This window comes from Haemorhous mexicanus, chromosome 10 (genome assembly GCF_027477595.1).
Source record: "Haemorhous mexicanus isolate bHaeMex1 chromosome 10, bHaeMex1.pri, whole genome shotgun sequence".
Lineage (NCBI taxonomy): Eukaryota > Metazoa > Chordata > Aves > Passeriformes > Fringillidae > Haemorhous > Haemorhous mexicanus.
Window position 1 is genome coordinate 11,793,023 of NC_082350.1, and position 27,097 is coordinate 11,820,119.

The following is a 27,097-nucleotide window of genomic DNA, read 5'->3' on the forward strand; positions in this document are numbered from 1 at the left end:
ATAAAGGCTTGCTAAAATCCAAACTTATTTAGTAATCATGCATTGGAATAGCAGTTGTTTTTGCTGGTATGATCTGCCTTTCTGTTGGCTGGATTCCCTTTCTGTGACAGATGTGCTATTTATGGAAGGGGATTCTGAATATTTTAAAGCACTGACTGTTAGGAACATCTCATTCCCAGCCTTTAAAATGAAAGAGAGCAAAATGCCAAATAATTTCCCAAAGAAAAACCTCCAAATTAAAGAGCTACCTATTTAATCATTAAAAAAATAATAAAAAGGCAGAAAAAAGCAAAATAAAATTGTCTATTTTTTGAAAAGAAGTGAATACATATGTACACCAGCCTAGTTTTTGCTGTGCAACAACATTTTCTGATTTAATACAATACTTAGTATTAGTCTTCCCTTTTCAAAAGAGGTGGTCTTTTGGAAAAAAAAAATCATCATGTACACAGGTTCCTAGGGAAAGAAAATGTGTTTGAAAATTTGGCTGCATTCTTCCTTAGCCGTACTGGCAGGTCAAATGAAAGCTAGCGCTTCTCTGGACAAATCTGGCCTCACAAGGAGGTGTTTATTTCTGCAATTGGTCAGAAACCATCTAGATTTACTTATACATATGGTAAACAACGGTTACCTAAAGAAATCTTTCAGTGGAATATTTTTAGAGCTAACACATTAATCTTCACAGTTCTGTTCTTCTGGATATCATCTTGCGGTATTTGCAGGTAGAGAGAGATAAAGAGCTGAGAGAAGTCACCGACATAGCGGGGGGGATTTTGCTCTCTAAACAGGTATATCTTATAGTTTGTTTTACCTCACCTGATGGTTTAGCCTTCTGGGAAGGTAACTCAGGTTACAGTAAACTGCAGCATGGTTCTCTCACTCTCCTTCTGGAGAACAGAGTGATAATGAAAATAGCACCAGTTTTGCTTATTAGGCTTTTTTTAAAAAAAAATCGGATTGGCAGTTTTTGATTATTTTCTCTTTGCATATTTTTCATTATACATGCAAAATATTTTGCTGTATTTTTAAGTTTTCCCAATGATAACCCTTTTTTGACATTTACAAAGATCTAATTCCCACAATTACTCTTGCAGTCTCTGCAGAGGGTGATACCAATTTAACGTATGCGGCTGAACAACATACATGCTATTAATCTCAGAGGGTAATAGAAAGACATTAAGTAGGTGATGGGAAATTTTTAATTATCATCATTATTATTATTATCTTTGCAGCTATGGTTTTATATTTCAATTTTTTTTCTTCAAGACGACAGCACTTTAGTATCTGCATTGACCTCCATGATGTCAGAATGTCATTGTGCAACCGTAGCTAAGAAAAGCCGCTGAGAAAAAAAAACAAAGGAGCTTTGCGTCTTCCAATAACATGAGATGTGCATATACAGTACGTAGCATTTTGGAATTTATACTGTGCTAGTGAGTTGTTGCTTTCAGTTTGATTAGACAATCATTGTTTCGTTTTCCTTGCTTTGACAGTGAGTATGCTTGCACGCTGCTTAAGTCTTCTTAGCGTTATCTAGGTCAGTGTACTTAGGATAGCTTTTATGTTCTGTAAGTCTGACAGATACCATGCTTGACAGAGATCAGCAGCAAATTTTGTTTTATTTGTTATATCTGAGGATAGCAAAATATCATAAAACCAATCAGAATTGTGTACCACACAGCACCTACTGTTTCTGCATTGCAGATATATTTAGCTCTAACACTGCTTGTGGTTAACAGGGTGTAGCGTAGACACAGACAGCTGATCATGCAGTCAGACCCGGTGCTCGTGTGGTTTGTCAATACTGCTCAGGATTTTGATGGACTGTAAAAGAGAGAAAACAGAAAGGAGAGAAAAAGAAATGTTTTATTTGTCTGAACATTAGAGCTTTAGCTATATTATTTTTGCTATTATTGGCTTTTAATTTTATTTTTTAATACTGGAACTTAAAAATTAAGAAAGCACAGCAAATGCATTCAGGATTTAATATGTACGACGTGAAATCTTTCTGCATCGAGAGGATGTTGCTGTAGTGGATGCAGCGTTTCTCCAATAAGCAAGAAGACTGTTTTGTTTTCCTCGGCAGGCGACTCAGCCATTGCACAAGCAGATTTTGATAAGAGTTTGAAATGCCTACTACCATATCTTTGTAGAATTTGGAGTTTGCTAACAGTGTTAGTGACTGGAGCTCATCTTGCATCACCAGTTGATGACAATTTTCTTTGTTCCCTCCCACCCAGTTGAACCAAGACTCTGTAGCTGATACGCAATGTCACTTACAACATTAATCAGATACTGCATTTAAGGTGAGCTGTCCCCTGCCTCCTCCCTTACCAGAGCTGTGCTGCAGTATGTATCTTACTCCTGCAAGCCTAAAATGGCAGGCAGGATTAACGTTGCTTGTGCTGTGTGCATGCTGTGTATTGAATTCATTATACTGTGCCTAGTATCTCAAATGTGAGTATGTAAATGGTCTGTGTGCCATGTCGTGCAGTAGTGAAGACTGGTTTGTGCTTCATTACAGGCTTAGATATTTGAGCATCACCTTAAGAATTCTTTTTTCATTTGCAATGTGGTGAGCTGTTAGCTTGTCATCACATTCAAACTACATTATTAGCCCTTGGAAAGGAAAAAAAAAAGCAAACTGTGCTTCCAGATGGTGTCACCCTTTTTCTTCTTGCATTTACTGTAGTTTAAATAATGTATATTGTATTGTTAATTAATGTGAATATCGAATTAAAGCACTTGAAACTTACATATTTATTATGCAGGTAGGAGGCACGTCAAATCTATTTTTAACTCTTACGCAGTCCACGTTGTGCAATGGGCTTTGGTTGTCGAGTTTATATTTTCAGCTGTGATATCAATAGGTTGATTTTCAGTAAATGTGACAAGTGGCCTTTGCAGTGGTCAGCTTCAAGCTTTGAACCCTCTGAGGAGGAGAAAAAAAAAAAAAAGCCAACCTTGTTTTGCAGTTTCAGAAAACCTTGGATGAGGACTTTTTTTTTTCCCACTCCTGCTTTCCCTGTTGATAAACTCAGTTCTCCTGCTCACGGTCTATTCAAGCTGCTTCCCATCTGAATTTTGACAACTGCTTCTAAAAAATTATCAAGAAGACCACGAACAGAACTTATCTCCATCGCTTTACATAAAAATGGCTGGGTGCATTTCCATGTTAACACTGCTCTAAGTGGTACATGCAGGTAGGTTGAGATTTGCATGTTTTACTGTTTTCTTGGTCAGTGTTGCAAGAACATGAAATGGGCTTTGGAATGTAGCTTTCAGTTTTAAAATGTACTAAACTGTTAATGAAACCAACCTATATTAAATTTTTGTCTTCACATGTTGACATGGCAATTACTCTTATCTGTTTTTTTTAAATCTGTTGTGAAAGTGGAGCAATCATGTCTGTTAAAATAATCATATGTACTAAGGGCGTGGCAACGCTTATGCAACAAAAGAATTTTTGAAAACCTTATTGATTCCTTTACATTTTAAAGCTGACTATAAGCATTACTAAACTTGCAGCTAAAAGGCAGAAATAAAAATTGAGGAAGATTAGAAAAAAGAAAAATATTTAAATTCTGTCATAAGCGGTTTTGTGTTTTGTGCGAAATATTAATTAAAGAATAATATGCTTTAATGCTTACATTTTCAGTATTGGCTACAAACATAAAACTGCAGTATTACTTGTTATTTAAAGGTAGGAGAACTTTAAAGAGAGAGATTGATGTAGATGGCCCTGTCAGCTTAAACTGAGTATCAGTTCACTGAAATGTGTTTTACTTCACACACAAAAAATTATTAAATAAAAACTTAACAGCCTTAAGTAAAAAAACTTGAATTTGAGCATAAAGAATAACAATAATTATGAGTACTGTATTTCTTACACCAACTCATATAATATATTTCTTTCAGATTAATACTGGGCCAGAACCAGTTTCCTTGGCAACCAAATCCTTTAAAAAGGTTCAATGGTAGAGATGTAGAAAGATGTTATTCTCTTTAGCAGCAATATCACAATGCAAATGGAAATGTCGCAGTTGTTTCCTCTTAGTTCTAACTCAGAATGTGATCTCACTTTGTGTTTCCATGCGGCTATCAGTTCTTAAATGATGCCATGTTTAAAAAGCTGCACACACAAAAACCTGGTTTATTTCTGGTTTGCATTGGTTGTTCCCAGAAACGTACCCTGGTTTCTTTTTAATTTAGCCCAGTCTTGCATGTAGGTCAAGGTTTGTACTGTGTGTATATAAAGTAATAGTTTTATTATCATCACAAGTATAAAAATATGACTAAAACATTTAGCAGCTGACAAATGTAGAGAATCAGAAGGCTTAAACCTTCTTTCAACTTTGCTGAATTCAGCTACAGTAATGCTAATAAACCTTTCTTTAAATAGTGGATCCAATCTGAAGTTCAGGTAAAGAACTGTGTTTAAGCATACTGCAAAAGAACTCCTGTCAGACCTTAAACAAACCTTTAGAGATTAAGCTCACTTGTGGTCTGCGGTATTTGGCAGACCTCGTAGATTTTGCAAAACTTAAGTATTACAATTCTTTATTTCTATTTTTAGCTAATATTTTTTACCATGCCAGTAAAGTTAAATATTATGTACACCACAGGTAACTGCCTATACAGATGAGATGGTACTGAATGTCTCCACTGAGCTTATAACATAGCGTATCTCCTCGTCGATGCCCTTTGTACGTGACTTGAGAAATTCTCACTACTGCAATGAGACTTTTGCAGCAGGGAAGCCATTTTCCTTTCATGTCCTTGACTTTAAAATGACCGAGTATATTCTGTGTGCAAGAAGACTCAGCACTGAAAGTGAATGGAGAGGAGGTATTTAGAAGCACAGCCAATTATCAATAATAGCCCTGACAGTATGAGTAATATTAAACTAATTCTCATTTACTTCTAAATACACCAGTTCAGTGCATTCCAAATGAGCAGAGTATAACTGTTCAGGAATATGACTTGTGATGTGTCATAATTGGCAAATCCTTCATGATGACAATAAAACCATTAGATTCATAATTATAAGAATAATTTCATGCACTCCAGTATTCCTCTGTTCCACCTAAAGAAGCAGAACTGAAAACGTAACAGACAGCATCTCTCAAGTGACGTATTAAAGCCTGCATTTTTGTAATTTGATTTATCTCCAGTAGCTTGCTTCTGCTGATTATTTTCCTGTCTAAAATGTTAATATGGAGGGCACCATTAAATGCAGTAACAAAGTAAATTTCTTTGTCTATTTCTTGTGTGGTTATTTTTAAAGGAAATGCTGAGCAAATTATATGTCTAATCTATTTATTGCCTCTGATACTTATCTTTAGAAAACATGGGGCACTTAGCAATAAACTGTTTTTATTATATCTTTGTGTCTAAACATATCCACTCGAGGCATTTTTAAAAAGTGGCTCCATTACATGAGCACATTTCCCTATGGTTGTTTTAAATCCATTTGCAGATTTGCTCTTTGTTAAGGGGTGCAAGTCCTCTTGCAATGAATATGACTGAACTCAAGTGCTTTCATGAGTCCAGAAAAACTCACTGGCAGCCACGAACGGTAATTTCTTCCAGCGATAGAAACGGATTTCTTTATTTAGGAGGAGTCCAGTAATTAGCAAGCTGTTTCCGGTTTTGACTGTTACACGTGGGTTGCTGTATGTATTTCAGTGGCACTTACATGCAGCTCATGCAAAGTGTCAGAACGTTGCTGACAGAGGTGCCATAAAAAATCTTCTGTAAACTTCATCCATTTTATTCTTTTGCTAAGAGGGCTAACCAGGGCATGGAGGAGCAGGTGCAGTTTTTCCCACCTCCAGCACAGCCTGAAAATGCTATTGTCAGGGAGGCCTGTTAGGGTTTTTGGGTTTATTTTGTTTGTGGGTTTGGGGGAGGGGTGTTTAGTTTTATCACAGAAGTCTAATTGTAGATACTGAACCACCCTTTTTATAATTGGAATTTGCTCCTCTATCCATGCAAATTCCATTTCTGCCTAACAGAAAATCTAAACAAAGGATGAGTAAAAATGAAATCAAACAAAAAATTGTTCACTTGGACACTGTCCTGCTTGTTTTTCAATGGTCTTTCTAATTAAGGTTACTGCTGTCTCTGAACTTCATTTTGATTTGAAACTGCTGGTCACTCAGTGGATAGCTAGCTGTGTTCAGATAATATTTGTCAGACTATTAAACAGATTCTGGTAGTAATGAATACGTACCAATTAACCCTTTTGAGGTAGTGTCTATTGTGCTTTTTCACATAAATTTCTTTACTAAGTATTAAAAGGGCTTTATTATGGATAATATTGTATTTCAATTCCAGTTTTATCAAATTTGGGAATCTTTAGCTTTGGTAAGATATTTAACTGTTGGATTCCTCCAAACATGATGTTGAAGCTTCCCATTCTTCATATTTTGGTCATTTATGAATATGCCTTTATTGGAATTTGAGGAAATAATAATGACTTATTGCATTTTTTTTTCACTCTGGCCTTTGTTAAGGGCAGATGGGAGCTACAGATTTCTCATTCAAATTAACATATACTAAAAATGTACAAGGCTAAACCAACAACAACAACAACAAATTAACTCACCTTCTTACCTTTTCAAGCCAAAGTAATGGATCCTGTATTTCCTGTACAATGTTATTGCTAAGAGCATACAGTGTATTTGCAAATGGAGGATGGAGCTATGTATTCTTAATTGCTGCTCCATACTTGCTGCTGTGTGAATGACTATCAGCTGAGTCATAAGGCCTTATCTGCATGATTTTGCAATGTCTCTATGGAACAATTTCATTTTTTTTCAGTATCTTTGGAACAAAACCCAGTTCCACATAATTTTTATACTGTTACAGGAAAATCTTTTTTGTATGTTTGATACAAAATAATAAAATCAGGATGTTTGACAGTGATGAATAATCATTTAAGCAGAGAAATACAGGAAGTGTATTCCAGAGAACAAGAGCTGCCTAGAAATGTCATTATCACAGATCCTGTGGTGATATCTGTGACAAGAGAGATCAAAAGAAAAGTGGTGGAAGAGAAAGAGGAGAAAGAAAACGTCTTTCAAAATAATTACTTTAAACTTGAAAACATCCTTACATTTCTGTCTAGAGCATATCATTATGTCCAGTCTGCACAACACAGGTTAAACCATAATAAAACAATGCAACAGAAGTTTGGTTAATGCTACTGGTTTATTGCTGGTGTGTTCTAAAATTCCCAGATGTAGATTTGGAGCCCTACAGCACCCCAGGGAAAATTTTGATGAATTACACAATGTATGTGGAAATGAGCACTTGTCTAATAATTCAGTCATTAAATTTGGTTTTTTCCCTTTGCAGGCTGATACACTGTAGCCACACAGTTCACAAAGTTACTGAGATGGTTTTGCTGAAAATACCTGTCAATACCACTTTTAAAAGACTCTAACAGAAGAACAACCTGATTTTAGGTGGGTAAGTTTATGGGGTAATTTCACATAGAAATAGAGATAAATTATTTAACACCATCACCACTACATTACCTGGGTATATTTTCCATTAATTTCTTGTTTATTACAGTAATTTAAGATTTGTTCTCACTATGGTACCACATTGCTCTATTTGCATGTCAGTATTGAGGATTTTTCCAGTTCCTACCAGATTTCTATTTCCATAGAGATTGGACAAACAAAATCAGAGAGAATAGTTTTTGAAACAGGTTGTTACAGCCTCCGGTGATCTGCAGAAACCAAACATTTTGGTAAGCACACAAACCTCCTGAGCATGCCAGAATGTTAGCTCTGGATCCCAGTCACGATGTCCATTACAAACCTGTGCCACACAGGAAAGGCAGAGGAACTCTCAGTGCCAGTGCCTGTTTCTGACCCTGTTGTGGTGGTTACACTGGGTATAGTTCATGGAATCTCTACCTTTATACATCACTTTAATCAGGGACATAAAAAAGCCTCTTGAGTAATGAGCTGGAAAGAGCAGTTTGTAGATTCAGGTATAATATTGTGATAAATAATCACAAAGGATATTTCAAAATAGCAGCTCACATTTTGCATGGCTATTTCAAACATTAGCAGTTTCTTTTTTTCTTATTGTGAATGTCCAATAATAATCTTGGTTAGTGTAAGTATGCCTGGTATCTGTGCTTCAGATTTAAGATATATTTGTATTGAATGAACGAATCGGTGAAATTCTAACTAATTCATTAATTTTTAATGTGGCCCTTGGTACCAAAAGGTATAAGAAAGGGAGAATTCCCACTGATATCAGTGGCACTACTGGCACAAATTTTGGTAGGAAATGCTTTGTTGTATCAGAGCCGTTCTCGCTGTGGTATCTCTAAGCTGAAATAAGTAATTAAGGTCTCCAGGCAGAATGTACAGTAAGGAATCAAATTTCTAAAAAACCCAAAAAAACCCACAATACCACAAGTCAAAAAACCTTCTTCAATTCCTAGAATATCTCAAATTGTTTTCTGTAATTAAATTTACTTTGAACATGCAATGTTGTGTGTTCCTTTACAGAAAATGTAAAGGATTTTCAGAGGCAATAAAATGCCATTGGTGGTTTAAACTAATCAGTGAAGCATTACAATTAGATAAATTCAGGTTACCTGCATTTACAGAAGCAATGAGCTACAAAACCCAAGTTGTACCTATTTTAAGTAAATTATCTTAGAACATTTGCTCATTACATTTTAGACAGAATACTGGGCCATAACCTGTTTCCTTGACAACCACATAGGAATAAAAGGTACATTAGCAAAGCTGCAGATGTGTGTCAGTGAATGCTTATTAAGCAGCCCAATGCATTTACATACCATGTGCTCACAATAATGCATGCATCTTGAAAATCACCATATAAAAAGATTTCTGGGCGTGGCCCAGTGTGGTTTCCTAATACTCAAAGATTTTAACCAAAACCCCTCATGTTTTCAATAGAAATATCTCTTGTGATTTTTTTATTATTGCACTTTCAATTTGGCTTGCAATAGCTGGATAAAATTGGCATTGTAGGCTTGGCCTGCAAATGGAAACCTTCTTCTAGGATTCTGAATACTTAGAGCACTACTGTTAGTACAGATGGAAATCATGGGTAATGGTGTCTTTCAGAAATGCTCAGGCACTCTCAATTTGAATCTTGCACCAGCATTCAGAAGCGAGCATGATCATATTGCTTTACACAGTGACAAACTAAAGGCACTAAATAAGAATCAAGCTGGTGTTGCTTGTAGCAGTCTGGTTCTATCTAACGTAGCCAGGCAAAGAGATATGACCCAAGTGTTGTCTTCTGGCAGAAGAAGACAACAGGAGAAGGCAGAGGGTCAAGAAAGAGTTGTGGAAGTCAAAATGACAGTTGATCCTGAACTTTTGGAATAATATCTGGATGTAGCATTTAGGCAGCACTTACACTTCTGTGCAAGTGTTCAGTCCTGGATTAAAAAGAAGCTTAGATATGTAAGATCAGTTCTGAGAACTCTGTCTGCTGACTTCAGCAAGTATATGTACAGGTTATTTTTAGCCTTTCTTCTTAAAGTATTAATTCATATAAAATGAAAAGTGTATCCAACCCTTTTTGGGTTATGCCAAATTATGTATTTTAAAGAAATAGAAGAAAGAGGTCTGCTTCAGCCTTTAGTTTGGAATCATGCAGTAGGATGGAAAAGGAGGAGTAGGGCTTGGGCTGAGCCCCTTTGGTCAGCACAAAATGGAGCAGAAGAATATCTAAGAGCATATGAAGTTCTCGAGTGTTCACAGAATTGTCATAATATTGAGCACACTGAAGTGATGACTGAGAGCAGTAGCTATCCCTTGTATGTTGGTTTTGGTTTACCAAAACAATAGCAAAACCAAAAACATTTTGCAAAATTTTAAGGAATACTGGAGGCTAGTGGTGGCAAATTAATAGCTTGAAGACCAGCTCTGCTTTCCAAAATGGCTGTGTGCAGCCACCTGGCAGATGAACTGAATGAGGTGCAGACTGAACTCTATTTCCAGTCCATTGTGATTTGCTACATCAGCTGTAGTAAAGGGCAAGAACTGATGCATTGGCCTGGCCCCCACACACCTCACCCAGAACAGCAGCCCTGAGCCTGCATTGTGGATGCTGGCTCCCATATCCAAATGATGCTTCCTCTGAGAATTGGAAAACAGAGGCTGAACTCAACTACTTTTATTTTTATATTACCTTTCTGATAACAGAACATGCAACAGAATACCACATAGTAATTGTTCTGAATGGACAAAACCTAAATGTTTAGTTTGCTTCTTTTGTTTCAAGCTATTCAAATATATTGATCACTACATTTGACAACAGTCATCAACAGAAGAATGTCTGTTGTTGTCACTATGCCTGTAAACATAGCTTCATGTTTGCAACTGGTCTCTGTTAGCTAAGGACTGATATGTCCTACAAGTGTAGGCAGCTAGAAAACAGCTTGCCAGCAGCACATAAAAAAAGAAAGACTTAAATGGAAAATAATAATAAGATTGTTCAGAGATAGCAAGATGTAAAGTCAGCTGATTCTTAGTAGCAGTACAACATAAGCTTTTGTATTTTGTGTAAGAGAAGAATTTAGATTTATGTTACTGTCGTTGCTTCATTTTCTTTTTTAGACTGGTGAAAGAGAAAAAGATGTAGTTGCACCTTTAAAAATTGCTTGTATATTAGGCCATGGCTAAATCTCAAGAAGGCAGCATTTCTTGGAGAAAGATTTGGTTCGGTTCACATGCACAGCTCACACAGTTTGAGAGCCGAGTGAGTTGTCCCAGGTTTCTCTCCTCTCCACCAGACCTGGAAGGGCAGGGGGCTGCTGCAGGTGCTGTAACTGGGCTCCTTCTCCCTCCACTTGATGCTGAATAACAGGAAGAGGGCTGCACATGAACTCCTTCTCCTGCTCATGGGCCACAAAGGAGAGCTGAAGTCACTCTGGGTTGCTGGGTCTTTGCTGTGCCCCCCTCCTGAGTGAAGGGCTGGCCTGCCTGAGGGTACAGAGGAGCTTTTCCTTCTCAGCAGCACCCCTGCATGCTCTCACCTCAGCAGGGAGAGTAATGAAGATGACAGTCTATCCTAGCATTTTTCTCTTGGATAGGCTGGTCTAGGCACTGAGACAGAAACCAGCAGAATCCTGGCCAAACTCCTGTTGCTTATGAGAAATTTGCAAGACTGAGTAATGCTCTATATGTTGTTTTCTGCTGTCACTTAAGAACTGACACTGCGTGTCTAGAGAGGAATATTGGCACAATTTTTTCATTAAATACTCTTACAGAAAGAATACCATATGCCACAACTTGCAGAAGTGAGATTATCAGACTTCAGCAAAGCAACCCAACACCACCATTTCAGTAACCTTGGAAATGTTTTAAATGTTTTTAAAGAGATTTGCTGAAAATTTTCTCTAGATCTTGCAGATTTACCATATGAGAAATAATCCAATGCTAAACTCCTTGGACTTCCTTCTGAAAGGAACACAGTATTTGTGTGCTGTGATGCACAATCATTTATGTTTAACAGGAATTGGTACATATACTGCAGCAAGCTCACTGTTTCTGAAGTACATCATTAGTGTTGAGGATTACACGCTGGAATCAGGGTTGCAGAGCACATGGATCTTGTCCAGCTTCTCCCAGATATCACTGCAGTGCATTCACAGGTCCAGCTGCAGCACCAGCGCCTCCATTTTCTTTGCATGCAGTTGGTTTTCCATGAAACATTAGAATGATTATGTAAAATCTTGGATGAGGCCAAGACAGCCTTAGAGAAAGAATTACTTTTTCTGAAGAATATTTTTAACACACAATTAGCTGATGGGACTGTGAATTCCCAACAGCTCAAATTGTATATATAAATAGAAATTAGTACCTTCAATTACACTACTAGTCACAGAAAAGGTGATTCTTTTGTTAGTGGATGAGCTAAAGTTGCCTTAAGAAAACACCCTTAAAAAAAAAAAGAGAAAATTTGATTCTTTTTTTTGTTCTCCACATCTATTATATTGTCTATAGACTAATATATCTATATTGTCTCTAGATATTATAGACTGCCAGAGCATCCAATGTTTAAGTACAAATAAATTATTGTCTCTAAGTTGGACATATCAGTTATACAAACGATGGTTATGCATCTGATTTTCAAAACAATTTAAAATAATTTTCATTAAGATTTAGGGGGAATTAATAACCTAATCTTCTTTAAATTTGTTTCAAGATGCTTGTTCAGTAAGGCATTTATTTCCTTTAAGGGATTACAACAGGTTTAACTTAATCCATTTCATTGCATTGTTACTGCCAACACATTTGTCACAAATACTTTTTATGGCACTTGTGTCAAAAATCTTCATTAATACATATGATTATGTACATACATATCTAAAACAGCAATAAATGAAAAAAACCAGCAAATAAGCAATAGGCAGAGGCCAAGATTAAAAGTAACTTACATGTAAGTATGAAACTTTGCTTATCCATTATGTAGGTTGGAATAAAAATGAATGTTGGGAAGGTGCTGGAAGACACTCTGCCTTTGCCATCAAAACCACTGTGTTCTTCAATTACTTGTTTCCATTCCCACAGCTGCTGGTCATCTCATTACTCAATTTGCCATGAGATTAAAGAAATCGTTTCTCGGTGGCAGAGAGCCCTAAGCTGAAAACGTATTCATTGCTTCAGTAGGGGAATTTATAGGTAAGAATTCCAGTGATCCAGAATTACAGAAGGAATTAAACTCTTCACAGAAATGTTCAGTATTTCTAAGATGAACTTTTAATGTGGACTGTATAAGTTAGTGAAAAATGTGTGTATAGATAAGTCACTGAAATTGTTACAATTTCCTGACAGGAAAAAATTTCTTTCCATAGCTTTTGACCAACTGGGAAAGCACTGATAATTCCAAGACAAAATTGGGGGAAAAAAAGACAGACCTCCCCTCTTTATAATAGATTTTGTACATTATATTGATATTGCAGTTTCCTGCAATGATAAGCAGCATTTATCATGAAGAGGCTCTACCAAATAATTTCCTATTATTCCTAATAATTTCCTATTATTCAGTGCTTTTAATGCATAGGTTTAAGATTTGAAAATAAAGGTTCTGTCCCATGAAGGCTTACACAGAATAACTTGTAAAAATAAACATAGGTTAGCCTTGGACAAAAGCAAGCTTTAAGACAAAAACCAAACTGTTCATTTACCTAACAATGTTTTTCACCTGTCTCAAAGCCCAGTTTTTCTCTAAGCTTTATGATTCCAAGTTCTGAGAAAACAGACTTTGCTGACTATTTGCAGTGAGAGGCTGAGACAGTATCTGGGAGAACTGTACCAAATGTGTTGGAGCATCTGGACAGATGAAATCAAGTCCTGTCCTTCTTTATCCAAGGGAGCATTTGTTACTGCTTATGAAGCACTAATGGTAATATTGTGCTTGTTTCCTGAGGCAGTAAAAAATATCAAGAAACCTAAATTATGAGTAAGAATACTGCTTAAAATTCCTCATGCTATTTAAGTTTCTATATATGCTTTTTAAGAAGATAATATAATCAGATGATGAAAAGGGTAAATGTTACTATCATTCACTATTTAAATGTAATTTATTTCAGGTATTTTTTTTCAAGGATATGTTTGATCTGTGCTTTCTGGAGGGAAGTGGCAGAAGGTAGCACAGAGCTATCTATGCTCAGAGACACTTTCTCTTTCTTCCTGGCCGAAAGGCTTGGAAGGAGAGTCAGGCAATGAAGTCCTGTGTCAGGTCCAAGAGGAATTCTCAGGGACATGCACAGCACTGCATTGATGGCCGTGGAGCAGGCGCCGGGTTCTGGGAGCGCCGCGCTTCCTCATCGGTCTGAATTCCCAGCGCTTGCCTACGAACAGCTTGGCGGAGAGGCGCGGGCCCCCGCTGGCCGCGTTAGCTGAGCGCGGCGCGCTCGCTGCGGAGCGAGGACAGGGAACAGGCGCGGCGGAGGGCGCGGGCCCGGCCCTGCCCGGCAGACCTCGGGCAATCCCATTGCTGGGATCGGCACAGCAAAATGGCGGCCGCGCCGTCCGGCCGCCGCCGGGCCGGGATCGCGGCCCCGGCCGCTGCCAGCGCCCGCCTGCCGCCCGCGGAGAGCCCGCGGGCCCGGTGTTAATGGCGCGGGGACGGGGCGCTACTGCGCGCGGGCCGAGGCTGCGCCGGCGGGGACGGAGCGGCGGCAGGTCAGTGGCGGCTCCCGCGGGAGGGGCCGCGCGGGCACCGCGGCACCGCCATGAGCGGGCGCGATGCGGGGCCCGCGCGGGGGGGGCCGCTCGCAGACGCACAAACAGCGCGAGGCCGCCGCGCCGCACCGGGGCCCCGCACTGCGTGCGCGCAGCCGGCGCGGGACGGGGAGGCGACGGCAGCCGCCGCCCGCGGGCCCCGCGTTCCGTGGCTGCGCAGCGCGAAGCCCGCACCGCGCGGCGCGGGACGGGCCGGGCCGGCACTGCGCGGGGGCAGCGCCCCCCCGCGGGCGGCGGTGGCCGGGCCGGGCCGGGCCGGGGGCGGGAGGGGAGGCCCCGGGGCCGGGGGGAGGCCACCCGGGGCGGGAAGGGCCGTGGTGGTGGGAACGGAGCAGCCCCGGAGCGCCCGGGCACGGACTCGTCCTACGTGTCCGATCGAGGCGCTGCCGAGGGCGCGCGGGCTGCTCCGTGCGGTGGGAGAGGTCATGGGAAGCGTAAAGCGGGGAGTGAGAGAATCGAGGTCGGGATGCTAATAGTGGGGAAGAATCCCCGCTCTGACGGAGTGCTTCGTCGCGGGGCATCAGAGGTCTGTTAACACTGACATACTCTTAGGCTACATTCCATCGCCCCACCCCAGCCCCCCCAGCTGTCGAATTAAAAGAGGAAAGCGCGAGCCTGAAAAAAACATGTAAAGTAATGCTCTTCTATAGCAACAGGCAAGGAAAGATGTGAGCAGCGAGAGTCCAAAGAGAAAGTCTATCAATGCAGTTGAACAAGTAACGTGTAGCTCTAACGCAGAGTGAGCACTAAGCTACACGCTGCTGCGAGCTATTGGAAGTCATTAGACATCATTAACATCATTAGACACCACGAACACGGCCCTGCATGCCCAAGGTTGCAGGGAGGCCGCAGCGCCCTTATCCAGGCAGCCCTGCTGCCGACATAAGACTGGGGAAATGATTCCATAAAAACCTGGGCAGTCACCGTAGCAGTGACGGTTGGACAGTAAGTTTCCAGGTAAGCAAGGACCAGAGCTGGGGCCATGTGTGTGTAGGGGGGAGGATGTACATGTTTGGGGGTTTTTGTTTGTCGGTGATGCTTGCCTCCATTTCGGCTCTAGAACAAAACCTGCATCCTTAAGGAGACTTAAGATACAAGTGAATGTTCCTCCTCAGCTGGAGAAGCCAGCTGGAAACAAAACAGAGACTTCAGAGTACCTTTACAGAGTGGGGTGAAACCGAACATCAGGAAGATATGGAATGAACATATTTCTGTCCTGTTGGTTAGTACCAGAATATATCAACACTTTAAAAACCCAGTAGAAATTCACGAAGAAAACAGGGAGAATTCTTACTACAGTTCATCTTTTATCTTGCTGGTTCTGAATTTGCCTGGGTACTAGCAACTGCCTCTAATGCTTTGGAGTTTTTCTGTTATGCCACTAGCTTGTCTTTCAAATTTAGCTGACTGAAGTGGAATAGAACAATCTCATATGTAATGGGGTACACTCGGCTGGCAGTGGATTTCAGGAGATAACTAGAAGTTAAAAGAATATTCCTAGACTGTAGTAGTTCTCTGTGGTAGTAAAAAATTTGTATTTGGTACTCATGGGCCAGTAAAACTTACTCTGAACTCTTTGTTGACTTCAGAGTAATGTTAATATAAAAATTAACAGTCGCTTCTTCTCTCAGCTCTGTCCATGTAGAGCTGTCTTCTCTATTTATAATTAGCAGTGTCATCTGTGAGGTGCAAGTAGTCAAATTTGTGTTTGGATGCATCAATCTCTGATCTTGACATTAACTTTTAATACTACTTATTTTCATTTGTGACTGCTGTTGTGGTGTTCTGTTGATGTCAGAAGAGGTGCTGTTATAATTTAATAAACCTACTGATCATTACACTTAAGTTTCAGATGAATATTTAAATCTGATTTTTCCAAGTGATTCCATCAACTTTTAAGGACAGGTTAAGTCTATTACTGTTTTTGCAAAAAATCTGCAAATAGTAACCCCCAATCAAAAATTTTGCTGTTCTGAACTTGAAGTTATTCATAGGTGTACCAAAGACCATTAGGTAATGCTACAAAGGGACTGTTCAGATTCCTAAGAAATTATTTTTGTCTGGACTGAGAGTAAAAAGTATGAAATTAACAGTTTCACAATTAAATGTGAAAAAAAAAAGAGTTGGCTGAGGAGTTTTGTTGTCCTTTAATAGGTCAGATAGTACTGATATATGTTTTGGGAAAAATTTACAAATAAAACTAAATTTTCTTCCGTAACTCTATAATAAAAATCATACAGAAGAGTAGTTGCATTCTGAATGGACTTTCTGGTGTTTTAATTAAAAATATTTAATACTAACACATCTGAAAAGTTTGATCTCTGTGTATCTAGGTTCTTGGTAGTGCTCTCTTGGAAAGTGAAGAGCAGGTTTTCATTTTACAGTATGAACTGCAAATGGAATGTAAAAAAAATCGTAAAATACTCCATTTATATGTGTGTGCTAGGTAGGGCATTTTGATTTCATAGCATTTCAGACATGTTTTTACAAATGCAAGAAGCAAGACAGGTGCAATAGAAGGCAGTAGAGAATCATTACAGACATGAATAAATTGACTGTTTGAAGTATGTGTAGGTTGAGATGAAGAAGGAAAAAGCATTGGCTCTGAAAACTGATTTGCTCTGGAATTTTTCTGTATAACTTTCCAATGAGATATCTAGCTTATGGTTTAGCACACAGAAAAAAAAAAAAAATTAAATGACCAAATAGCAAATGATCATTTCTACAATGTTGACACAAGGAATCTAGTTTAGTATTTTATTGAGCATACCAAATTGTCCAGGACTGCAAAAGCTGGCAATCTATGTACATGGCAAGCAGAAATTTAAAATACTCACTTTTGTCCTTAGGAAGATAAATTTTAAGATAATTAGTTGAATAATAAGACTTGTACTAAACCCACTTGGGTTTATATGCCTCTCAGCATGGCATTAGCAGCCTGATACACTTAGCAAACAGTCTGTCAGATGATGTGTCTTTGAACTAAAACCAGCTGTCTCCAATAAAGAAACACAAAAAACACAGGCAAGCTCCTGTGGGGTAGTTCACTGGGAGGTAGAGTTGACATCATTTATTTCCTATACTCAGGAAATAGCCCTATCAATAGCTCCTGTTGTGAAATGTTTTTGATGTCTGACAGTTGGTTTCTAATACCACATCACATGAGCAAGTCAGATGTAATCTCAGACATTGTCAATGAGAAAAAGGAATCAATTATGGAATAGTGGCTGCTTGCTGGAAGAAAAGAATTGTCAGTATGCTTTCTGTAGACTCCATATGCCAGAAACTATCTATAGTTACATCTGAGTTTTCAGATATCCAACCAAAGCAGATAACTGTAACTAACCACTGTGAATTTCAGGTTGCCATTCCAAATGAGTAAATATCACTTAGTGTAAGCCAAATTAATGTCATAAACAAACCCATCATAAACTATGATTTTAACATTTCAAGGCACAAAACATTGCATCTAGATCTACAGCTGCTGAGAATGATCAAATAATCAAAATAATATTCATGTATGTTTCTATCACAATTAGATCGATGAATTCGTTTCTTGACATCCATGGCATATCATGGGAAACATCAGAGGTATTTTTTGTGAATCACAGTTTTGTTCTGAATTCTGTGCATTGAAAATTCTCAGCCATCAAAGTCTAATAGAAATTCTGACTATTTGCCTAGACAACACCTTTCCTGATAGAAGCAGTGGACATGCTGCAAGGTAGAAATTTTACTTCCAAGCTTCATCTGTAATGTACTAAATTACAGTCTTGTTCATAGTATGTTTGGTTTGTCTTCACGGTAAAGTTGTTGCTACTTTTTGTGTAATTTGATTTGCAGGGATGTAGTTTGTGGATTTGTGATAAAAGTGTCATAAGTGTAATTAGATGAGTTAGAGCAAGAGTGTATGACTTGTATTACTTAACTTTGTGATAAAGGCCCTATTTTCCAGAACAGATTACTTCCCAGTGTGATAAATGGATATGATTCATGCTAACTAAATTGTAACTATATCAATATTTTAGAAAATAATTGTTATAAAATAATAAAGGAAAAGTATATGTGATTAGTGTTACAAAGCAGATGTGCAAATGGTACACGTGAAAAACAGGATACAGGATGTCATATTGAGATAAGCAAGATCCCAAAACAGAATCGGCCTTGGGATGAACAAAGTTGGGACGATTCCAGAAAACAGAATCAGCCTTGGGATGAGCAAAGTTGGGATGATTCCAGGTATGGAATCTAGTGGTTTTATCTATGAAATAATAAGGCTTGTTTGGAACATAATGCTTACTTACATGACACAAAGCTTAGTGTGCATGTACAGCCTTTAGAGGTTGATAGAGGACAGCGAGGAAGATGGCGAGCCTTCCTCTGAAAAGACCACCAAAAAGCCAGAAGACCCCCTAGCAACCAATGTAGCATGTGCTATGCAGTATAGTGATGTAGATTTCAAGAATCAAAAATAGGAGGAGATTTCTGGGAAATATTGATTAATATCTATTAGTATACAGTAGAGAAGTGTAGTTTGGATTCCTTTGTTTCGTACATGAGGCAGGGTGAGGAGCCCTCCCCGTACCCCGGCCGGTTTTGCTTGTGCTTTATATGAACCTTAGTCATACTTAATTAATCACTGCCAATTTTTTTTTGTATTTGCTTGATTATATTTAATATACTTGATTATATTCACTTATATAAAATTGCTGTTCAATTAAAATTGCTGCTAAATTAATTTTTGTTGATTTTTAAATTCAACATATAGAACTTCATTCATAACACCAGTATTTTGGGTGAATGAGCCAATGTGTTCTAAATGGCCAGTGCTGTTTGCTTAGTGAATATGGGTCAAACCTTTATTTTGCCACATGGATCAAACCCATCTTACGTATTGGTATTCTTAACATAAAATATTTGAGAGTAAAGGTTGTAGTAAAATTTTTAAAGCTGAACGTTAAAGTTTGGAGCAGCAGATGGAGTGTTTAGAAGGTAAATCCTGACTTAGAGTGTTGTAATATTTTAGCCTGTCTTACAAAATTTCTGTCAGTAATATTCTTTAAGGTGCATTTTACTTCCACAAGTGTAAAGACAAGGGTCTTTAAGAGGTGTGATTTTTTTACTGTAATGATTGGTAAGTTCCACTAGCACAACTGTTTCTTCATGATTTGAAGTCAGAAATAGACAGTAGTAGTTCAAAACATTACTCCAGACATCGAGAAAAAAAGGAGTAAACCTCATTATGAGGAACAGATCTGAATTTTGGAAAAACCATCTGGTGAAAAAAGATTTTCACCAGATACAAAATTCAGTCGGATCAACTGGCAAATTATTCCATTTTTTTCCAGAATATTTTTCATTCATATTTTGCATTTTTTTCTCAATGGAATGAACCAGTATATTCATATAGTAACAGCCTGGCTAATCGAAATAGTTTTAGTCAGCATTAAACCTAATTATTATATATTAGCAGTTATTTAATGGTACTTATTATTGCAATTAGATCTTACTATTTGAAAGAAATTAAGAACACACTATCTAATTATAAAGTGTGAACACTATGAACTATAACTGAAGAAAAAAACCTCTTATTTTCTACTTGTTATTCCATTATTTTCTACTTGTTTTACTCAGAACTTTTCAGTCATTTTAAAGTAGTGTAAATTATTGAGTGAATTTAATCACTAATCAAAAAAAAAAAAAAAATCTGGTCACATAAACAGTGTTATAGGTACTTCACTGTTGTCTATCAAATTGTGTTCCTTGTGCACTCATTTGCTTATAAGGCCTTACCCTGAAACTGAGACTTTCTTGCAGTGATTTAAATATGAGCTTAGTAAGGAGGTCACATGCAGCTTGTGCTGTGAAGTCGGTGTCTGACAAACAACCCAGAAAGCAAAGTCCTCCTCTGCACAGAACCTCGGCAGCACAGCCTTCCCCTTCGGTTGTGCCAGGTCCCCCTGTGGCATGCTGGGGAATTCCATCCAGGCTTCAGAGAGTCCTTGGGGGTGACCCTGAGCAGCTGCACCCGCTGGCATAGCAAAAGGCATTGGCTGAATTCTCAGTGAAAGGCTCGGGATGGACAGCAGGTTCAAGCCTGGAGGGAGTGAGAGGAATCCTCTGCCTCCTGCTGAGGAGCTACTGGTGCTCCTGCCTCCTTGATCTGGACAGACATTGCCTGCAGTAGTGTTGACACCAGAGAATGTATGATTTAAACCTGAAATATTAGGACAAAATTTTACTCATTCTTAAACTTTAAAAGTTAATAAACTAAAAATATATTAAAATAATATAGGCTATAAACTTAATGTGTAACTGAAATGGACAAAAAATGCCTTCTAATTTACTTTTTTTTTTCTCTTGTAGATGACAGTCATGTCCCATTCAAAGGACCTCAAGGATGACTTCCACAGTGACACTGTACTTTCCATTTTAAATGAACAGCGCATTCGGGGTATTTTATGCGATGTCACCATAATCGTGGAAGACACCAAATTTAAAGCCCATAGTAATGTACTGGCAGCTTCAAGCCTTTACTTCAAAAACATTTTTTGGAGTCGTACTATCTGTATTTCAGGTCATGTACTGGAGTTAGATGATCTCAAAGCTGAAGTGTTTACAGAGATACTGAATTACATCTACAGTTCCACAGTAGTTGTTAAGAGGCAGGAAACTGTAACGGATCTTGCAGCTGCAGGGAAAAAACTGGGAATATCATTTCTAGAAGATCTTACAGATGTAAATTTTTCAAGTTCCCCCTGTCCCTATTCATATTGTGTTAATGAAAAAGGGACTGTCAAAGAGGAAAAACATGAAAAGCGACCTGAAGATTCTGCTGTGACAAATGGACCACGAATTACAAATGCATTCTCGATTTTTGAAACAGAAAACAATTTGTTTTCTCCCCTTGATTTGAGGGCCAGCTTTAAAAAGGTGTCTGACACAATACAAGCTCCCAGCATTGGCCTCGACAGAAGCGATGTGTGCAAAGATGCTGAGCCAGCCAGTACCTTGGCTGAACACTCCTATGCAGTTTCTTCTGGGGGAGATACTTCACAAGGAGCACCTTTTGTTAACCAGGACAGCAGCCCTTCATACCAGGTGGGTGAGGACCGCTATGAAAATCACCAAGCCACCCCAGTCATTCAGCAGGGAAAACAAGCAGGTAGTACTCCCAAGTCAGCCTTTAAGCCCCAGGGTACTGATTTGGCTGTAGCAAAAGTACCAGCCTCTGCTCTAACCGCTGCAGAAGCCCCGCACGAAGCAGTTAGTGATCAGACAATTACTTCCTTTCCAAAATCTCAAAATAAAACAGGAGATTTACATGTATCCAGAGAAGAGGGAAACACTTCTGCTAATGTCTCTGCATCTGGGGCGACAGTCACTCCACCTGTTTACAGTTGTAACTATTGTGCAAAATCATTCAATGACCGGGTGTTACTCACTGCTCACCTTCAGCTCCACTCAGAGCATCAAGAAACTTTCATATGCAAATACTGCAGCAAACAATTTGCAAATCTAAATATACTGGAAAGTCATGAACAAGTCTGCATGAGATCAAGTAACTTATCAGCTCACAATGGAAATGAACAAAATTTTGCAGATAACTGTACTGCTACAGAGGGACGGAATGGAAGCTCCTGTGCGAACACAGAGCCTCCTTTGCCTGAGAACAGCATCACTGATTGTTCTAATGCAAACTGCACTTTACCAGAAACTGATCATTTGGTTAAAGTTGTTGATGGGCAGATACTATACACTTGCGTTGTTTGCAAGCGTAGTTACGTCACATTGTCCAGCCTTCGAAGACATGCAAATGTGCATTCCTGGAGGAGAACATACCCTTGTCACTACTGCAATAAAGTCTTCGCGTTAGCTGAGTACCGCACCCGCCATGAGATCTGGCACACTGGAGAGAGGCGCTACCAGTGCATTTTCTGTCTGGAGACCTTCATGACTTACTATATACTGAAAAATCACCAGAAGTCTTTCCATGCAATTGACCATCGCCTGTCAGTAAATAAAAAGACGGCCAATGGGGGTTTAAAACCAAATATGTACCCATACAAACTGTATCGACTCTTACCCATGAAATGCAGGCGACTGCCTTATAAATCCTATCGAAATTCTTCCTATGAAAATGTTCCAGCGAGTACCCAGGCTAATGAAACTGCTTCTAACTGTTTCATTCCAAGCTCTCTTAGCTCTGAGCTACCACCGCTGAATTTTCAACATAGTATAATATCAAACAACAGAACTCTGGCCTTGGATACATCTTCAGGTAATAATACAGCATCTTCCACCAATACTCAGAATCCTTCATCTGGAGGAGTAGGTATCTTAAATTCTGACCTGCAGAGGAACTTTTTCCCAGCTGAAAAAAGAGTTTCCACTGCTGCGAATGACTCAGGTTCACAGGAGTGTGATTCCTCAGTTGTGTCTTTGGCTAATGTGAATGAAAATTCAACCTCTGTCATCAGTTACAGCAGTTCTGCACCCTCTGTTATAATGCACAGTAGCAGAGTTTCATCAGTAATAATGCACAGTAAAACAGTCACTTCCATAGAAAACAGTAAGACAGAATCTTCAAATAACCTACCCAGTCAGTCAGTAAGTGATGACTGTAAGTATGGGTCGGATAATTATGGAAAGTGCAGTACAAAATCAAAAACTATTAAGGATAAAAAGAAAACACTGCTGTACAACAGAGCAGAAGCAACTGAGGATACACAGCACATGACAGGATCTGAAGGTTCATGTAGCAAAACTACAAATATTGTCCAAGAGTCCAGTAAAACTGAAACATACATTGCAAAGCCTGCCTTACCTGGAACATCTGCTGATAGCAATGTCGCACCTCTTTGTCAGATAACAGTAAAAATCGGTAATGAAGCCATTGTAAAAAGACATATATTAGGATCTAAGCTGTTTTGTAAAAGGGGCCGAAAATCCAAACATGAGTCCAAACAGGACAATCTCACTGAAGAGCCAGAAATGGAGGTAAAAGAAAAAAGCCCGTCTGGACTCTACAGCTCAGAATGCCTGGAACTGACAGAAATGTGTGATGACGTTAGTGACCAGGACTCCAGTGATAAACCCTGGAGACCTTATTATAACTATAAACCAAAAAAGAAATCCAAACAGCTAAGAAAAATGAAAAAGACCAAGTGGAGGAAAAAGCACGGAAGCAAGAACACTGGTATGGACAGCCACAACACGTGCGGTCGAGAGTATGCGCTCAGGAATGCTCCTGAGGAAAAGGTGGTCAGCCAGGAGGAGAACACAGAAATGCCTAATCTTCACTGTGAGCTCTGTGAAAGAGACCAGTCTTCCACAGCAGAAGCTCAAGAACATGTACACTGGCATGTAGCTGCTTCAAAGCCTTATATTTGTGAGTTATGCCAAAAACAATTTCAAAGTCCATCCACTTTAAAAATGCATATGAGGTGTCACACTGGGGAAAAGCCCTACACTTGCAAAACCTGTGGTAAATGTTTCTCAGTTCCTAGCAATCTACAGAAACATGAACGTATTCACCTGGGTGTCAAAGATTTTGTCTGCCAATACTGTAATAAGGCATTCACTTTAAATGAAACACTCAAAATACATGAAAGAATTCATACTGGAGAAAAACGCTACCACTGTCAGTTTTGCTTTCAGAGTTTCTTGTATCTTTCTACCAAAAGGAACCATGAGCAAAGGCACGTACGTGAACATAATGGGAAGGGATACGCTTGCTTTCAGTGCCCCAAAATTTGCAAGACTGCAGCTGCTCTGGGAATGCACCAGAAGAAACATCTATTCAAAAGTCCAGGCACACAAGATAGAAAAGAACAGTTTTGCAATGAAAGCACTAAACTTTTGGAAAATCCACATTTCCTTGGCTCAGAAGGAAGCAAAGTGAAAAATACACAAAGTGTAACTCCAGAAGTTATACTCTGACTGACAATTGTGCAAAAGAGAAGAAAAATATATATTGGAGAAGATAAAGATGTATTGAATGGGGAAACATATCAGTAAGGTCAAATTTCTTCATCTAAATGTGTGTCAATATATGCAAAAGAAAAAATAACACAGAAAAACTAGTATTTGCAATAATACAAATTTAATTTGCAACACCCAAAATACTTTTGCCACAACAGACTCTAGCATAGAGAGAAAGAAAAATGGCCAACTCAGACCCATCTACTTAATATTACAAGAAAGTAGTCACTGAACTATTTTACAGTCCTGGTTTTGAATCAGAATTGTTGAAGCAAAAGTAATAAGTAGATTTGTGGTGTATTCTGTAGAAGAAATTTTTGCTGCAGAAACCATACATTGCATTTTTTTTTTTTAACAAAAGTAATGTGTTTATAAAGGAAATAATTGTAATCTTGTGTATTCTAAAGTGAAGGTGGGAAGTGTTTCATGGGCTTGGGTGTGCCGAAGTACATTTGAGTTCTGCCATGCTTTTCTGTAACTCAGCCTTTACGAAACATATTCAGGAGTTTAAACTACTCTTTTCCTTCCCATATTCAGTTTTGTAGTTACCATAACAACTGTTAATTCTAAGTGGAGGTGTGAGAAGTACTCCAGATTTATATATCTCTGAGACATTTAATAAAAGTTCAGTGGAACTTGCTATAGCCAGTCTTCCAAACTGCATAAATCCCCATGTCAGTGGCCTGGTCAGCTCTTCAGGTGCATTGGTCTAAAGAAAATTGTTCTCGTGAAATAGAAATCCTGTGTAGAAATGTCCACCTCCTGGTGGGTCTGCAACTCTTGTCTTTTAGAAATATAGTTCTTCTCAACAGAAGGACAAATAGACAGTTTCCCTCCTCATCCTGGAATAATGCCTGGACACAAACAATAGAGCAACTCCCCATAAATACTTAGAGTTTGAGAAGAGTAGATAAATAACTCTTGCTTCCATATATATCCCTGAGGCTATCCCTGTGTATAAACAAGTATAGGGCTGGTTTGTTGGGTTCCCTGTCATCTCCATGCCTTAAATGCAACATTTAACCTTCAGATGTCCCTTCTCAGTGATCCCACCAACCATTTCAGCAGTGTGCCGTGGCCACAGCACAGAGGGGCCGGAGCGGGCTGCTGGAGGAAGGAGTGTCAGCTTTCTTGCCTCCCTCATCCTGCCACACCAAAGGTTGTGGTAAGCCTGCAACTGCACAGGTCACTAAGAACTGGGAGAATGGGCTTCTGAAAGACAGCACCAAAATGTTCCAGTTAATACTGTTTTGTGGAAGTGTGATTCATTTTAACTGAGATGCTTAAAAAAGTCCAAGTAGGTGTATGTCTGCAAGTTGCATTTTATATGATAGGGCTCTGTTGTACCGTATCTGCATTTCTGGTAGTCATGTTCATCCCTGTGAAGTGTTAAAAAATTAGGTCATGACAAGGGTTAGTGATTCTTGACTTCATTCTCTGTGATGGTTCACAGTTTGTTACTTTACTTTGTCTTCTTGAATATTTTAAAAGAAACTATAGCTTGGGTACAATAAAACTACAGTTGAAATGATAATACAGTATTGATTGAAGTAATAATACAGTCCACTTATTCTGTCACTGGTGAATGCTATGAACCCTCTGAGAAATTCTGGTTTCATGGCAGCTTTGGTTCCATTTAAATAAGGATACTAGAATCATAAACACAGGAAAGTGAAAGATGTGTCAAAGAAAGTACACAAAGATATCTTCTAAGTGGACTTGTATGGTGATAAATATAGACCAAAGCAAATAAGGTAGAATATTTATAAATACAAAGATAATTTTACAAATATTTTATATAACTGTATAGTTCATAAGAAAAATATTGTTAGCTTGTGTTAGGTTTGGGGGGGGTTTGTATATTTTGATAAAAACACAACAACTTTGTAACTCTGTATATTCTCTACAGTTTATAGAAAAGCAGTTTTAAGATGGCAATGTCATGTTTATAGTTCAATTGTGGCACTTTTACTACAAGTAACCTGTTGCAGTAATGAATCAAGTATTAATGACCAAATTAGAATTAAAGTAAGTGTAAGAGAACGTAAATACTATACGTTGTCAAAGACTGTAATTTGCTACATAATCACATCTGTATTTTTGTTTAGAAGAAAATATTAAATGCAGATGTTAAGGATTGATAAAGAGTCTAATTTTATTTTTAGAAAGAGTGATTATAACTCTGTTTTTGCTTAATTAAAATAACATATTTCTATTTTTCTGTAAGTCTCTCAATTTTTTAAATTGTTTTAATACTTACATAATCTATATGATCCACAGATACATATCTTCTAATAGTTATTTCAGTGGAAGATTAAGCAACACAGTTACCAAGTAGTCCCTTCATTAAGGTCAGAACACTGAATTGAGAACATGCCAGAGCTCAAGGGAAGTGATGGTATCTCCTGGCATCATACAGGGTGAATGCAATACGGAACAGAATCTACCTGCTCAGTGTTTTAGAGGGCTGGAAATACAGGTGGACTGTGCTTAATACTTTGCAGTATCTTAAACTTGTTCATGAGGACCTGAAACTTGGAAAATTCTTTTCAATTCTGCTAGTAACCTTGTAGGATAGATTGTGTATTTTACACACTCTACTTTTTTGGGCTTCTGTCAAGAAATATAGTTCAAAATGCAAATATCTAATTGCATATGAAAATATGAAGATACATACAAAATAGAAGACCATGCATATTCAGAGTACTTCCCCCTTCAGCTAGGTGTCACTCGTCTGTAACCTGCATTAAAAAACAAACTTAAGCTAAATTATACAGGTCATTTTGAGATGGTTGTCAGGAGAGATATATAACTAAAAAAAAGTTAGAAGTTTGCTAATTGTAATAACTTCT

General features: G+C 38.6%; 1 protein-coding gene across 8 annotated transcripts; it reads left to right on the forward strand.

Moving 5' to 3' along the window:
• The first annotated feature begins 1,817 nt into the window (after positions 1-1,817).
• On the forward strand, positions 1,818-26,390 carry ZBTB38 (zinc finger and BTB domain containing 38). 8 transcript variants are annotated; one of them, XM_059855353.1, is made up of 4 exons: positions 1,818-2,306; positions 7,363-7,472; positions 12,585-12,695; positions 20,628-26,390. In XM_059855353.1, the coding sequence occupies exon 4, from the start codon at positions 20,628-20,630 to the stop codon at positions 24,201-24,203; it is 3,576 nt and encodes a 1,191-aa protein (XP_059711336.1). In that variant the 5' UTR covers positions 1,818-2,306; positions 7,363-7,472; positions 12,585-12,695; the 3' UTR covers positions 24,204-26,390. The 8 variants fall into 8 exon arrangements, with proteins under 8 accessions (XP_059711336.1, XP_059711338.1, XP_059711335.1 ...); XM_059855347.1 differs by lacking the exon at positions 1,818-2,306 and adding an exon at positions 3,067-3,203; XM_059855355.1 differs by lacking the exon at positions 12,585-12,695 and having other exon boundaries at positions 7,363-7,476.
• The last annotated feature ends 707 nt before the right edge of the window (positions 26,391-27,097 follow it).